Below are 14,096 nucleotides of genomic sequence, written 5' to 3' on the forward strand. Positions count from 1 at the left end.
GATGAAGAAGGCAAAGAACTTTTGTGAACTTTGCCACCTTGCCAAGGCAAAGAATCAAATATCACGCCGTCCCCACGTACGATCTAAACTACCTTTCGATTCGAACGTCTCCATGCAGATATTTTACAAGGACCTTCCCATTGCTATGATGGTGAACGATGGCTCATACATTTTGTATGTGATTATCTTCGCGTTCATATCGCAGTTACAGCCATAAGAAAATCCGATATAAGAAAATCCTCGGATAAGGTTTTGAGATGGATCAAACGCCAGTTCAACTGCGAGACAAAGATCATACGGATCGATAATGAGAAAGCAATCAAGGAATCCGATATCTTTAAGGACTGGGTCATCGAATTAGGCCTAGAGATCGAATATAGGATATAATATGCCGCTATCGCTCGCCGATAAGGAGGTCGATGAGGATCGGATAGATATGTTGATATATTATAGATATCAAGATAGCGATTGGTAGCTAACCCGGGCTCATAACTGTCGGAGCGGCGATTAATTGTCTGAATATTGACCCAAGTACTGAATATTGATAGATAATGAATGAATTGACTTGAGTATCTATATCCTGATATCTGTATGTTTTGTGTATATTTTTGAAAGAAACTTATTCATAGACCTTTTGACTCCTTAGTAAATTCACCTGTATTTGGGGGGTAGCAAAGAAAAGAAAGAAAAGTAAAAGAAATGAGATTAAAAAATATTTGTTTTTGCTCTGCTCTATATCTATTCAAATAGAGTATCGAAGTCAACCCATAACAGTCAATAAAAACCCATAGAACTTCATAAAAAACGCCCCCCCTCCTTAAAAAAAAAAAAAAATACAAAAATACAAAAAGCACCCCGGAATCAAAGTCTACATTCATATTTCCCATTTCCCCAGCGCCTGCCCAAAAACACAAATACCGCAGCAACCCCCTCGCTCAATACCGATACCTCGTCGAATAGTCCTTCGGACTAACCACCAAGCCCCTCCCCTTCTTCGCCCCCTTATAAATCGTCTCGATAATATCGATAAGCTCCTGCTTATCATCCAGCACCCAGTTCAGCTTGTTGTTATTGCCCGTGCCGAAGTCGCACATCATGTGCTTGTTGCGGAAGAAGAACATGATCGTCATGGGGTCGTAGAGCTCGTACATCTGGTTGAAGTCCGGCACCTGGTCGATGTCGCAGACGTAGATGACGGCGAAGTTCTTGACGCGGTCGGCGATGCGGAAGAGCACCTCGTCCTGCCGCATGCAGTCTGGGTCCCAGTCGCGGCCGAAGCGGATCACGACGAGGCGCTCCTCGTCGGAGAGGATTGCTTGGTCGACATGCCAGCCTGTGGTGAGGTGGGGAAGGACGACGGAGCCCATAGCTTGTTTATTTTTGGGTGGTGCAACTGAGCGGGTGGTGGAGGAGGGGATGATTGCAGAGAGCGAGGGGCTCTCCCTTTATTTTGTTTTCTTATCTTTCTTTTCTTTTTGTGGGTTTTTGTTTCCAGGATGCTACATGCCAGCATCGCGGAGTCAATAGTTCGCTATCCAGGTAAAGCTACTAGCGCCCGCATCACGTGGCTAGCAAGGATTCTATCCATATAATTGCGGATGGCTCCAACCTCTTGTAGCTCAAAAGCGAAGGAGAAAACAGCTTCATTTAGACAAGTATATCTAGTATGTAGTATGTCATAGAGAGGTGTTGGATTTCATACAAAAGGAAGAAAAAAACAGAAGAAAAAAGGACATGAACAAGTACAGTGAGAATTAACAGAGTTCAGAGACAGAGAAACATGGACGACATGAGAAAAGAGAAAATAACAGCTTCCAAAAAAGTAAAAGCAAATAATGAAAAATAAAACCAAAAGTAAAAATAAAGAGAGAGAAGGAGAAGAAGAAGGAAGGAAAAGGAAAATCCAACTATGTATATACCTATCTCCCCTATTGTAAAATAAAGATATGCAAAGCTTCTCTATAATAACATCATGTTAAGCAAGGTGTGTTGCTTTTTTCCGGGTTACAGGGCTTTTCCCATTTTATTTTTATCATTCGTCTCTTTCCCTTTCTTCCTTTCTTGACCTGTCCGTTCTTTTCCGTTTGTTTTCCGCTTTTTTGGCCCTCCCCTCCTGTAAAATTAGGCTGCCTTCACAATTTTACAGATGAGGTCCTGCCCGTCCACTGAGTCTCCCTCCTTAACTTCAAGGTTGGATACGACGCCGTGATGCGGGGCGGAGATCACCATTTCCTGTAGGCGGGTGGGAAGGGAGAAGGAATTAGTTAGTTGATGAAAAAAAATTAATGGGGAGGGTTGAAGGGGGAAGGAAGCTAGTCGGGGGAAAAAACTGGAGGAAATGAAAAGCAAAAAAAGGATGTATGGGAGAGCTTGGGGGCAGGGGTATGGGGGGGAAGACAATACCATCTTCATCGCGCTAAGAACAGCAAGCGGGTCTCCCTTCTTCACCTCCAACCCATCATGCACGCGGATCTCAACGACAACACCACTCATCGGCGCGCCAACCTGGCTACTATCGCTTAGATCCGCCTTGGGCCTGCTCGCATCGTCGACCGCAGCAAGGTTGTCGTCCACAGAAACCTGCCGGACCTCGCCGTTCATTTCATAAAACACCTCGCGCTGCCCAGTCTGCTCGGATAGCGGCCCCACGGCCAGGAGCTTGAGAATAAGCACCTTGCCCTGCTCCAGTTCGACGGAGAATTCCTCGCCGATCTGCGGTCGAGCGAGGAAGTACTTTGTCGGTAGCACGGAGAGGTCGCCGTACTTCGCCACGAATTTGCGATAGTCTTCAAACACCTTGGGGTACATGGCGTAGCTGGCGACATCGCATTCGGTGGCGGTACCGAACTTCTCGCGCAGGTCGTTCTTGATCTTGGCGAGGTCGAGCGGTTCCAGGTGCAGGCCTGGCCGGTCGTTGAGCTTGCGGCGCTCACGGAGGGCGCGGGATCGGAGTGGTTCAGGAAAGCCGCCGTACGGCTGGCCCATGAGACCTTCGAAGAACTCTAGAACGGAGCCCGGGAAGTCAAGTTCGCCGGCGCGGGCGATAACGTCATCCGGCGTCAGCTTGTTGGAGACCATGAACTGGGCCAGGTCACCAACAACCTTCGACGTCGGGGTGACTTTGACGATGTCGCCGAGCAGGTCGTTGGCTTGCTCATATGCCTTCTTGGTTTCAGCCCATTGGGCACCCAGGCCGAGCTGGTGGGCTTGGAAGATCAAATTGGTCAACTGCCCGCCGGGGATCTCGTGTTCGTACACTTCTGGGTCTGGACCTGTCAGGCCAGCCTCGAATGGTGAGTAGAGAAGACGTAATTGCGCCCAGTATGAATCGATTGCGCGGATGTTGCGGATGTTGAGCTTGGGGTCGAGGTCTGTGCCTTCGAGGGATGCAATAATGGCACCCACGCTGGGTTGAGACGTCATTCCGGACATGCTGTCGGTAGCGGCATCGACGGCATCAGCACCAGCCTGGGCGCAAGCTACCATAGATGCAACACCGGTACCGGCGGAGTCATGGGTATGCACATGGATAGGAAGGTCTGGGTATCGCTGGCGGATGGCTCCAACAAGAAGGGTAGCAGCTTGGGGCTTCAGCACACCCGCCATATCCTTAATACCAAGGACATGCGTCCCGATCTTGACAATTTTGTCAACTAGGGTGAGGTAGTAGTCTAAATTGTATTTCTTGCTCGGGTTCAGCATGTCGCCACTGTAGCAAATAGTAGCTTCAATAACGCCGCCAGCAGCGGCAACGGCCTTCATGCCAACCTCGAGCTGGTCGATATCATTCAAAGCATCGAAAACACGGAAGATATCAACGCCATATCTTTTTGCTTGTTTACAGAAGTGATAGATGGCATTATCGGGGAGCCTACGACACAGAGGGAGTGTCACAAATTAGTTTGAGGTTAGGCAAAATGCACAAACACCATGGCTGATTGAACTTGGTTAAAAATATACTCGACTTACGAAGAATATGCAACCCCGTTCGCACCACGAAGCAACATCTGGAATGGGATATTGGGCACCGCCTTTCTCATTTTCCGCAACCGATCCCACGGATCCTCATACAAGAATCTCATAGCCACGTCGAAGGTCGCACCTCCCCAACACTCCAAACTGTAGGCATTGCTGTACGCGTAGCTGGTCTCCTTGGAAATGTTCAGCAAATCAACCGTTCTGACACGGGTAGCCAACAACGACTGATGGGCATCTCGCCAGGTGGTGTCCATGATCAAACAGCCCTTGTTGGCACGAACAGCCTTGGCGAAGGCAGCTGGACCTTGTTCATCAATGATCTTCTTCCATCCCTGCGAGCAAGGAACAGTTACATCAACGGGCTCGTTACTCTCATCAACGATGGTGGGCATATTGATATCACCCTTGAACTTAGGCTCGCCAATCTGGCCCTTGATGCTGCTACCATTGACGGCAATGTCGCCAAGATAAGCGAGCAATTTCTGGGCACGGTTTTGGCTACCAATCATAGAGAAGAGTTCGGGCGAATCGTCAATGAAGGTGGTCCAGCAGGTACCCTCGATGAAGGTTGGATGCGTCAGAACCGATGCCAAGAATGGGATATTGGTCTTGACGCCGCGGATGCGGAACTCGATAAGGGCACGAAGCATCTTGCGTCGTACAATCTCATAGGTGAAACCACGGCAAGTGCACTTGACCAACATAGAATCGTAATGCGGGGTGATAATGGCTCCAGCAAAGCCGTTGCCTCCGTCCAGACGCACACCGTTCCCGCCAGCAGAACGGTAAACTTCAATCTTGCCGGTGTCAGGGGAGAAGCCCTTGGTGGGGTCCTCTGTTGTTATGCGGCACTGGATGGCGAAGCCGCGAGTTGAGATGCGGTCCTGCGTTAAGCCTAGCTGTTCCAGGGAAGCACCCGCAGCGATCTGGATCTGGGCGGCGACAATATCAATTCCAGTGATTTCCTCAGTAATGGTATGCTCGACCTGGATGCGGGGGTTGATTTCAATAAAATAATAGCGGTTCTGTTGGTCGACAAGGAATTCCGCGGTGCCAGCATTGCGGTAGTTAACTGACTTGGCAAGCTTCACGGCGTCGGCCAAGATGCTGTCGCGGACATCGACGGGCAAATCCTTGGCGGGTGCAACTTCGACGACTTTTTGGTGGCGACGTTGGACACTGCAGTCGCGCTCGTACAGGTGGACGATATTGCCATGGTTGTCGCCAAGCAGCTGCACTTCAATGTGCTTTGGTTTGTCCAGGAATCGTTCTACGAAAACGGTGCCGTTGCCAAACGCGGACTTGGCCTCCGAGGTCGCACGCTCAAAGGCATCCTGCAGGGTCTCCTGTTCCCTGACCACTCGCATACCGCGACCGCCACCACCAAAAGCAGCTTTGATGATGATGGGGAAGCCATACTGATCCGTGAATGCCTTGACCTCTTCGAATCTCTCGACGGGGCCGGGGGTACCGGGGACGACGGGGACACCGCATTTAATGGCTAGGCGTCGGGCTGAAACCTTGTCTCCCAGCGCATCGATGGTGTCCGGAGTCGGTCCCACGAAGACCAACCCAGCCTTCTCAACATTCCGGGCAAACTCGGCGTTCTCGGACAAAAAGCCATATCCGGGATGAATGAGATGAACGCCGTGCTGGACGGCGATCTTGATAATCTCATCGCCCGCAAGGTAGGCACCCACAGGGGTATATTGACCCCTCTTGCCGATGATATAGGCCTCATCTGCCTTCTGGCGATGCATGCTCAGTCTGTCCTCATAGCTGTAGACCGCGACGGTTTGAAGCGAAAGTTCGTGGGCCGTACGGAAAATTCGAATGGGGATTTCCCCGCGGTTGGCGACGAGGATCTTGTTGAATTGCATGATGGTGGAATTAGCACGCAGTCTGCCATGGACGGAGTGATGGGCGGGGTGGCGGCTATGGTCTTCCGCCAGATCGTCCACGGCAGACTCATGCTGTCCTGGAGGGAAGCCTGAGAAGAAACTCGTCATTGTGAAGGGGGGTTTCGCGGTGATTGGGGTTGTCGTATAGAGGGGAACAGGTGGGCGCGGATGGGAGAAAGGGCAGGCAGACGCGCTGTCCTAGTCCCCAGAAGAATTGCTATCTCACACACACTGTTCTATACAAATGTTGGGGAGAAAAAAAGTAAAAGAAGAAGAAGAAAAAAAGGAAGGAGCTGGAAGAATCAGGAGAGGGAATTAGCTGAGAAACTGGAAGAACCAATTGAAGGGTTGAGAAACGTGGTTTTTTGGTGGAGATGAAAAGAGTTGGGAGTTGGGAATAGTGGGGGAGGAGTGGAGGGGCGAAGGTTGCGCCCGTAGCACCACAGCATACCTCGAGACCCGGAACGCAGAACACAGCCAATTGGACAGGGCTCGTAGGATCAGGACAGATGAAGCTGCAACAATTGAGCAATTGAGCAATTGAGCAGCGTGGCAGCGGTTGGCGGCGGCGGTGGGATATCGAGGAGGAAGAGGAGTTGAGTTGGGAACAGTAATGGCGGGGAGGCGGCCGGCTTAGTCAGACGCTGGTGATCAGGTGGTGACGCCATCGCCGCTTTACGGAACACTGGCCTCGGGTATGGTATTACATTGGTAATTTACAAAGTCAGCCCCCATTACACACTGTATGGTTGAAATTTGCAGTGCAGCAACTCGAGGGATCTGTTCATGAAGGCATGGTTGGATGTTCCTTGTCGAAGGAGATGTACCATTCATCAGGTAGCATTTGACTAAGTCCGGTTCTCCTTCCAACTATTTTCGCTATCACAAACCCCAACTCGACCAGCAAGAACCTCAACGCGAGGTATGTCAAGCTCGCCATCTCAGACAGCTATCCTCAACAAATGATGAATGACTTTCTCTATATGCCGGGGATGACTCGCATGCTCTGAGCCCTGCTTTGTAGTGGATTTCTTACCGGGCAAGGAACCACCACTCCACACACATCACCAGAATTTCAAGTCAAAATCATGATGGTGTGCGCCAGAAACTTGGGTTCAGTCCCCCGAAACGCAAGCATGGCACGCGGCTATTGACGACCCACGCGCAATCTTTCCGCTCGAAGGTCCAAACCGCGATATTTCGGTTCCAGGATAGGAGACTGGTATGCTGTGTAGAGTGGTGGTGCGTGGCGACTTGCTGCTAAAACCCGCAACAACTTGATATGTTGAGACCGCTGGCCGTTTTTTCTTTTTCTTTCATTTGGTCTTGGTTCTTATGGTTGGAAACGAAAAGACTGAAAAAGAAATGAAAAATAAAAGAGCCGAAAGACTCATGCGTCAGATTGAAAACAATATTACAGAGTATTTACTAGTATTATCATTCTTCTGATACTAGCTAGCTAACTCCATCCCGGCAAATTGATATCTTCCCCCACAGCTCATGCAGTGCTATTTTCCCGCACCATGGCTTCAACCCGATATCCCCCACATTTCGGTGGCACCTGCTCGCCATCCCCTTGCCGGGGCACAGAGTTCCTGTGCTGTGGCTGGTGTCCCTGAATAATAAGCAACCTACTCCTGCCAGTGGCAATGATCCCAGCACACACAACTTTCTACAGAGTATTTGTTGGGGAGGGAGGGGCAAGGCGGGTAGATCTGCTGCATCCATGTGCGTGTTGCAGGAACTTTCCCAGGGGCAGCAGCGTTGGCCAGAAAGGTTATCCTCGGCCTACATACTGCCACATAGTGCGGACTGTCTCATGCCGTGCTGTTGGAAGCGAGAGACTCTGTGATGACGCCGTCATCGTACTCCTAAGTAGTAACTAGTATGCCTAACTCTGCCTCAAGAAAGCCGCGTCCACTGATTCTTGGAGAATGGCGTGCTCTCTCGCCGTTATAATAATAAAACTGATCCCTCTCTGTCCTGCATTACACTTCTGGACCCATGGTGGGAAGTATTTCCCACACTACGCGGTCCACAAGAAGAAATCCCTGGGACGATAAAATACTCGCCTGGCCACAATCAACGACCTTGAGTCTCGGTGGATTTGGGAGAGACCTATTCTGTCAACTGCTATTATCAGGAGTAGGAATAACTACTGTAAAAACAAAACAATCAACCCGTTATAATGGATCAGGATTCCAAACGAGCAGAAGCCAGGAAGCATACAAAATTATAGCAACGCACGAGGCGTCAAGCAATTCGCGCTTTTCTCCTCCTCTTTAGAGATGAATATGCACACCCGCGACCTCTCTCTCGAGAGAGAGACCTTTCTGTATGCCATTTTTCACGAAGTTGAATAGACCTTACTGGTTTTGATGAAAATATAGGAATCAGTAGGGATGATAAGCAGCTTGAGGACAGAAGTTTCAGACTTCCTGTTAGACTTTTCCCCCCTGCCTTGTCCTCCCCCCCCCCTCTCTCTCTTTTTTTTTTTTCTTTTATTTTCTTTCTTTTTCTCTTTCTCTTTTTTCTGCTTTATTGCTTCGGTCTATATATCTATGCTTGATTTTCATCATGGTGAAATATTGAAACAATCGGACCCCCCGGTCCTCACCTGAGCTATTTATTGCCAGATGTCCAAAGAGGAGAGTTTGGCGGGCCACAAGTTTCACCCGGAAACTCCGGAGCGCATATCAGTCATCTTTGCTCCGAATACCTTGTTCTCGATGTATACTGCTGTGAAAGAAGCAAGAGGGCATATCCCACAGGACAGGAGTGCTCGGGATGAGGAAGGAAATCTCCACCTAGGACAGCAGCCCCTTGATCGCTTGGAAGTGGCTCATATGCTCTGCCACTTGCTGAGAACGAGAGACAATAAAGCTTCACATTGCTCCCAGTCTGAGTGCCAAGGAAGCCATCCATCCATCCATCCGCGTCAGTCTCGATTTGTTTGACAATGGTGTGTCGCGGGTCTCATCGACGGCGCCGAGCGATTGACTGTTGACCAGCCATCTGCTGCAATCAGTGTTCCAGCTATGCGCCATGGCCTGTTTTGGGGATTCTCCCCCGACATCTCTCCATGAGCTAGCTCTTAGACCAGTTGTTCCCGCACACATTATCGAGTTCAGTTGACATCTTTCCTCCTTTGCATCTCATGCAGGGCCTTCCAGTCAACTTGAACCCTCTATGTTCCCCATGATCAAAATATTGGTTCTTCTTCACCCAGGATTCTTGCCATTCACTATGTTGTTTGGCTGCACCCTTTGCTGGTGCTGCGCCAGGCGAGTGTATTGATAACGTTCGCTCTGACTTGGGGAAGGTCACCGCACAGGACGGCCCTATGAAGATGGGCTGCTTTCAATAAGTTTTTAACCTTTGAATGGTTGGTTTGATAGCATTGTTGGTGCTCATGTCGCAGTTGCTCAATCTGCAATTGTTGTGAAGTGACAAACAATCCACGGCAAAAAATCCACCCGGCGGGCGTGTTTTCTTTGCAGACCTGCCTCTGAGGCTGTCTTCTTAAACTTTCGCCCTGCTGTCATTGCTCTTGTCAAAAAGAATACATGTTGCATATATTTTGAGCAATATCTAGCTGGACACAGGCCATAAGTTGTACCAGCTGTTGGGAGTTCAAATCATAACCAAGTCAAAATCTAAAACTGTGGGAAAGGGGCATTGCGACCTCAGGTATGCGTCGCAGTACTGACGCAGCCAAATCGACATGTGGAGTCGAACAGCCAGGACGATGGTAAAAATTGGATTATCCGCGCCCTCTGCTCGCCGCGTTACTCGTCACACTGACTCCGTGTATTACTTGCTAATAGGCCCCGCCGTCTCAGCAATAATAACCCGCTCAATGATAATGTATCCTGCCCCCTATGTAAAATATTTTATCTCAACAATGCAGTTAATATAGAATATATTATTTAGTTCTTCTTCTAGTATTTTTAGTGTAACTCTGATGTAAATATCTTGATCTTAGCAAGGTCTTTTTAATTCTCTAATCCCATTCATTCTCTTTTAATTATTTATATTGTTCTTAATCTTTTATCATTCTTTATATCTCACTGCTCTTAATCACTTCTCTTTTCTTCTTATATAAATCATCTTATAAGATGTATTGCATTGCTGTTTTTATACTTCGATTCCCTTTTTTGCTTTTTTTATCTTAGATTTCTTGAGGACAGTACTCACTATCTTATATGATTGAAAGATATTTCTAGTTTACCTAGTGATAAGATAAACTTTACCAATCAATAACCTGAGAAGTTAATAATTGATGAACAGAAGATCATATAATTCAAGATTCTCTTTCACATATAACTGATACAAATATAGAGATACTGATAAGAAACAGAAAATCCTCATCCAATTTCTGCAATTTCAACATTTTCACGGACGATAAATATAGATGTAGTCTCTGTAATTCAATTCTCTATTTGGATATATATAGAAGGCATTGTGAGGGCTGATAATGAATGTAAAAGATGAGAGTATGGTGAGGGGCATCGAAATTCATGGTGGTTGCAGTTTGGCCTGAGCTAGTTACGTCCTAGCAGGCCCACGCACTGAGAGGTCAAATGGTTCAAACAAGTTGCAGTTTTGGCTCTTGCGGATGCATTCATGAAGTGTTGATTTGGAAATTGTGTATTACTGTGCATCGGCGCATAGTCCACGACAGACAGAGAAAGGCATGGAGCTCGTTCCCAATAGTTGTTCCGTGTCCCGGCCGTAAGTATGCTTGCTGATTATTTGTCAGCTATGGTCCTACACCCGACGGCGTTCGGGCCTTATCCAGGTTAGGGCCTTATCTTAATCTATGAAGTTTAAAAGAGCTTGTTGGCGTTGACGGTGCATAGCTAAGCTCAGGAGGCTTCTCTTGCAGCTTCCGCAGATGAAACCAATTTGGATGTTGAGGTCATCTTGGTGCGACATGCGTCATTCGAGGGCCGACATTCCTGAAAATTGATGAGAAAACCCAATACTAGCGAGGGCCCTGCTGCAGGGCGGTTTCTCCAGATTTATAATCTCTAGGGTTGGGCCATCTAATTGCGGAAATGGACTGCGCTGGTGTTCAGCTCGTGGTTGCTGGAGTCACGTTGTGTTGCGGGGCCGTGAATATAAATAATGAGCAGGTTGCAGCTCCTGCTCCATGGGAAAAAATAAATATTAGAGCACAGCACAATTCCGATTAGAAGACAAAACGATCTCCTCTCTACTATGACCTAACACCTACTCGCGGTTTCTTCATTTTATCTCTGAATTTTGAGCCATTGCCCTCCGTCCAAATCCGCATATCATCTCATATCAACTGAAACAATGGCTGGCACAGTCCAAGGTGATTACGACGCAGCCTTCGCGCCCGTCAAGGATCTGTTGCAGAAATTCATAGACGCAGGCGAAGAGCTGGGTGCATCCATCACAGTCAACATCGACGGGCGCAACGTCGTAGATATATGGGGCGGCTATCGCGACACCGCCCGTACATCTCCCTGGACCCGCGACACTGTCACAACTGTCTGGTCGACAACGAAGACTGTCACGAACCTTGCGGCCCTGATGCTTGTTGACCGCGGCCAGCTCGACCTTTTTGAAAAAGTAGCCACCTACTGGCCCGAGTTTGCCGCGAATGGGAAACAGGACATCGAAGTCCGGCAACTGCTCGCGCACACCTCCGGTGTGTCTGGCTGGGAACCAAATATCAACCTGGAGGAATTGTACGATCTGAAAGTTTCTACCGAGAGATTGGCAGCCCAGAAGCCGTGGTGGAAGCCGGGAACCGCGTCTGGCTATCACATGCAGAACCAGGGTCATTTGGTTGGCGAATTGGTGCGCCGGGTCAGCGGGAAATCGCTCAAGCAGTTCATCGCTGAAGAAATCGCGGGGCCGCTGGGAGCCGATTTCCAATTAGGTGCAGCGGAATGCGACTGGGAACGAGTCGCTGAAATCGTGCCTCCGCCCCCTCTCGATTTTGACTTCTTCAAGTTGCCTGCCGACAGCCCTGCCTTCAAGACATTCACTGGCCAACCTGCCAAACCCGAAACAGCAAACACGCCGATGTGGAGAAAAGCGGCAATCGGTGCCCTCAACGGCCACTCGAACTCACGGGGAGTCAATGGGGTTCTCTCCGCTATAACTCTTGGTGGGGAAGTTAATGGTGTTCAGCTTTTGTCGCAAAAAACGATCGATCTAATCTTTCAGGAACAGGCCAGTGGCCCCGACCTTGTGCTTGGCATTCCATTACGCTGGGGAATAGGATACGCTCTACCGTTGAAGCGGATGCCCTTCTTTTTACCCGAGAATACCGAACGTATCTGCTTTTGGGGGGGCTGGGGTGGATCTATCGCGATCATGGACCTTGAGCGTCGTATGACCATTACGTATGTTATGAATAAAATGGCTGCCGGTGTCATAGGCTCGAACTGTAGCGATGCCTATGCTAAGGCAATATACGCTGCCGTCGCATCTATGTGAATGGTATGTTCGAGGATTTTAAGCAGGTCGGATGTGGGTCTGATTGGATACTGATAGTGAGGTATGCGAATGTGAGCTAGTGAGAAAATGTTAGAAGGGATAGGTGCATGAATAACATAATATCCGTGTTAAGACCAAATTGTCTTTTGTCAATCACAAATCCCACGAATGTCAACATAACAAAAAGCCCACCATGTCCGGTGCTATATCATATCGCGCATTCACATTGGAGTAGTCCATCCCTGATTCCTGGCTGAGTATGGACCGTTTGTATCGGGAATTTAAAATCGCATTAAGAAACTTGGGAGTTGAACCGGTATTGAATTGCGATGCTGCCGTGTAAGAACCACTCTGTAACGTGGTGGCGTCCTCAGATCAATCAAGGGCAGGCACCATCGCAGACGCTGAAGTCATGAGCGAGAGAGAGCGCAAAAATCGGCACCGCCAAATAGGTTTCTAAACGGTGAGTTGCTGTTCCACACTGGAATCCCACTCCGTATCTCCGGGTACAATGTAAAAAACATATATGCATGGTCCAGCATCGTGTATCCTCAATGCGCCGGATAACTTCCGTTGGGGAGCGTATTCCTGTCGTTGTATAGATCTCCCGTCCACCATCAACCGCATTCTTTTTAGACCAGTTAAAAAAAAAAAAGAAAAAAAATCTATTACCTCCCGGTTAGTAGTAATAGGGCCACCAGATAATTCAGGAAACGGAGTAAGATATGGGAAAATCGTCGAAGATTTCCTTGGGAGCGGATTCAACCGGGGATTCTCAATTTCCATTTCTTTCTCCACGTAGGCTACTGACAGTGTCATTCTTCACCCTGTATATGGGGCTCGATCGATCTGTCATCTGGCCGTACGTTTGATGTAGATGCTGCAATGCCGGCAACGGCCTCTTTTCAAGTCTTCGCTACTCCTGCTTCTAGTACAGGTACTAGCACTGGAATCTTCTAGAGTTTTCCTGCGCAGTCTCACAAATGGCCATCAGGCTCTTCTTCAGCCGCTCGATCTCGTTGAAGTTGTTCTCTTGGGACGTTGCAAGAACCTTGAAGTCTCCGGCGACCAGACCTTTGAATCTGTATGTGCGGTTGGGCCCGATGTAGCTGCTTCATCCAGCAACCGCTCCTAAAGAGCAGTGTAGCTTTCCGTGTTCTCCACGACTGCCTGTGGGCCTTCCTATCGGCGGCTCGCTTGTGCTCTCGCTGTAAAGGGGCCAGCGTGCGTCGTGTATCCGAGCACATCTCTAGTCCGCGAAAGGAATATTTCTTTGTATTTAAGCTTGAGAGCGGACACGTACGTTTCGTACGTAGTCTTCCGCACAGTAGATACGCAGGTACATTTCCCGGTCGACAGGATGGAAAGAGGCCGAGCAGAATCCCACAATCGAAAGGAGGGCCTGTGGAAATTTGTCTGCCGCGATTGTAGCAGCTTTGACAGAGGTACGAAGTGTTCGCTAGATTATTCTTTGGATATAGGCCCAAAGGACAGAAGAACATCTCTTTCTTTTCGTCCTTCATCTTGAAAAACACTGCACACATGGGATGAGTTAACTAAATGTTCCGTCTGTTGAGCAGCCTCATTAAAGCTGAGGAGGTTATATCGATTCTACCTCACTCAGCAATTTCTTCTGAAGGAAACGGGGAATTTAATGATTAAGTGATGATGAGAGGCAAAGTCAAGAAATTCTTTCGTTCTTGAAATGTAAAAAACTCAAAAGGGTGTTTCTCTGTCTTT

At 48.6% G+C, this 14,096-nt stretch overlaps 3 protein-coding genes across 3 annotated transcripts; 1 reads left to right on the plus strand and 2 right to left on the minus strand.

Moving 5' to 3' along the window:
* Positions 1-883: 883 nt before the first annotated feature.
* On the minus strand, positions 884-1,425 carry HCBG_00106 (pre-mRNA-splicing factor; the record flags this gene model as incomplete). The annotated part of the gene is made up of 1 exon (XM_045427156.1): positions 884-1,425. The coding sequence occupies one exon, from the start codon at positions 1,365-1,367 to the stop codon at positions 936-938; it is 432 nt and encodes a 143-aa protein (XP_045291131.1).
* A 219-nt stretch (positions 1,426-1,644) lies between these two features.
* Positions 1,645-5,987, minus strand: HCBG_00107 (pyruvate carboxylase; the record flags this gene model as incomplete). Its single annotated transcript, XM_045427157.1, has 3 exons — positions 1,645-2,232; positions 2,404-3,871; positions 3,970-5,987. The coding sequence occupies 3 exons, from the start codon at positions 5,985-5,987 to the stop codon at positions 2,122-2,124; spliced, it is 3,597 nt and encodes a 1,198-aa protein (XP_045291132.1).
* Positions 5,988-11,201: 5,214 nt separating this feature from the next.
* Positions 11,202-12,429, plus strand: HCBG_00108 (lactone hydrolase; the record flags this gene model as incomplete). The annotated part of the gene is made up of 1 exon (XM_045427158.1): positions 11,202-12,429. The coding sequence occupies one exon, from the start codon at positions 11,202-11,204 to the stop codon at positions 12,354-12,356; it is 1,155 nt and encodes a 384-aa protein (XP_045291133.1).
* Positions 12,430-14,096: the final 1,667 nt, after the last annotated feature.

The sequence above is a fragment of the Histoplasma capsulatum genome (genome assembly GCF_000150115.1).
Source record: "Histoplasma capsulatum G186AR genomic scaffold supercont2.1, whole genome shotgun sequence".
NCBI lineage: Eukaryota > Fungi > Ascomycota > Eurotiomycetes > Onygenales > Ajellomycetaceae > Histoplasma > Histoplasma capsulatum.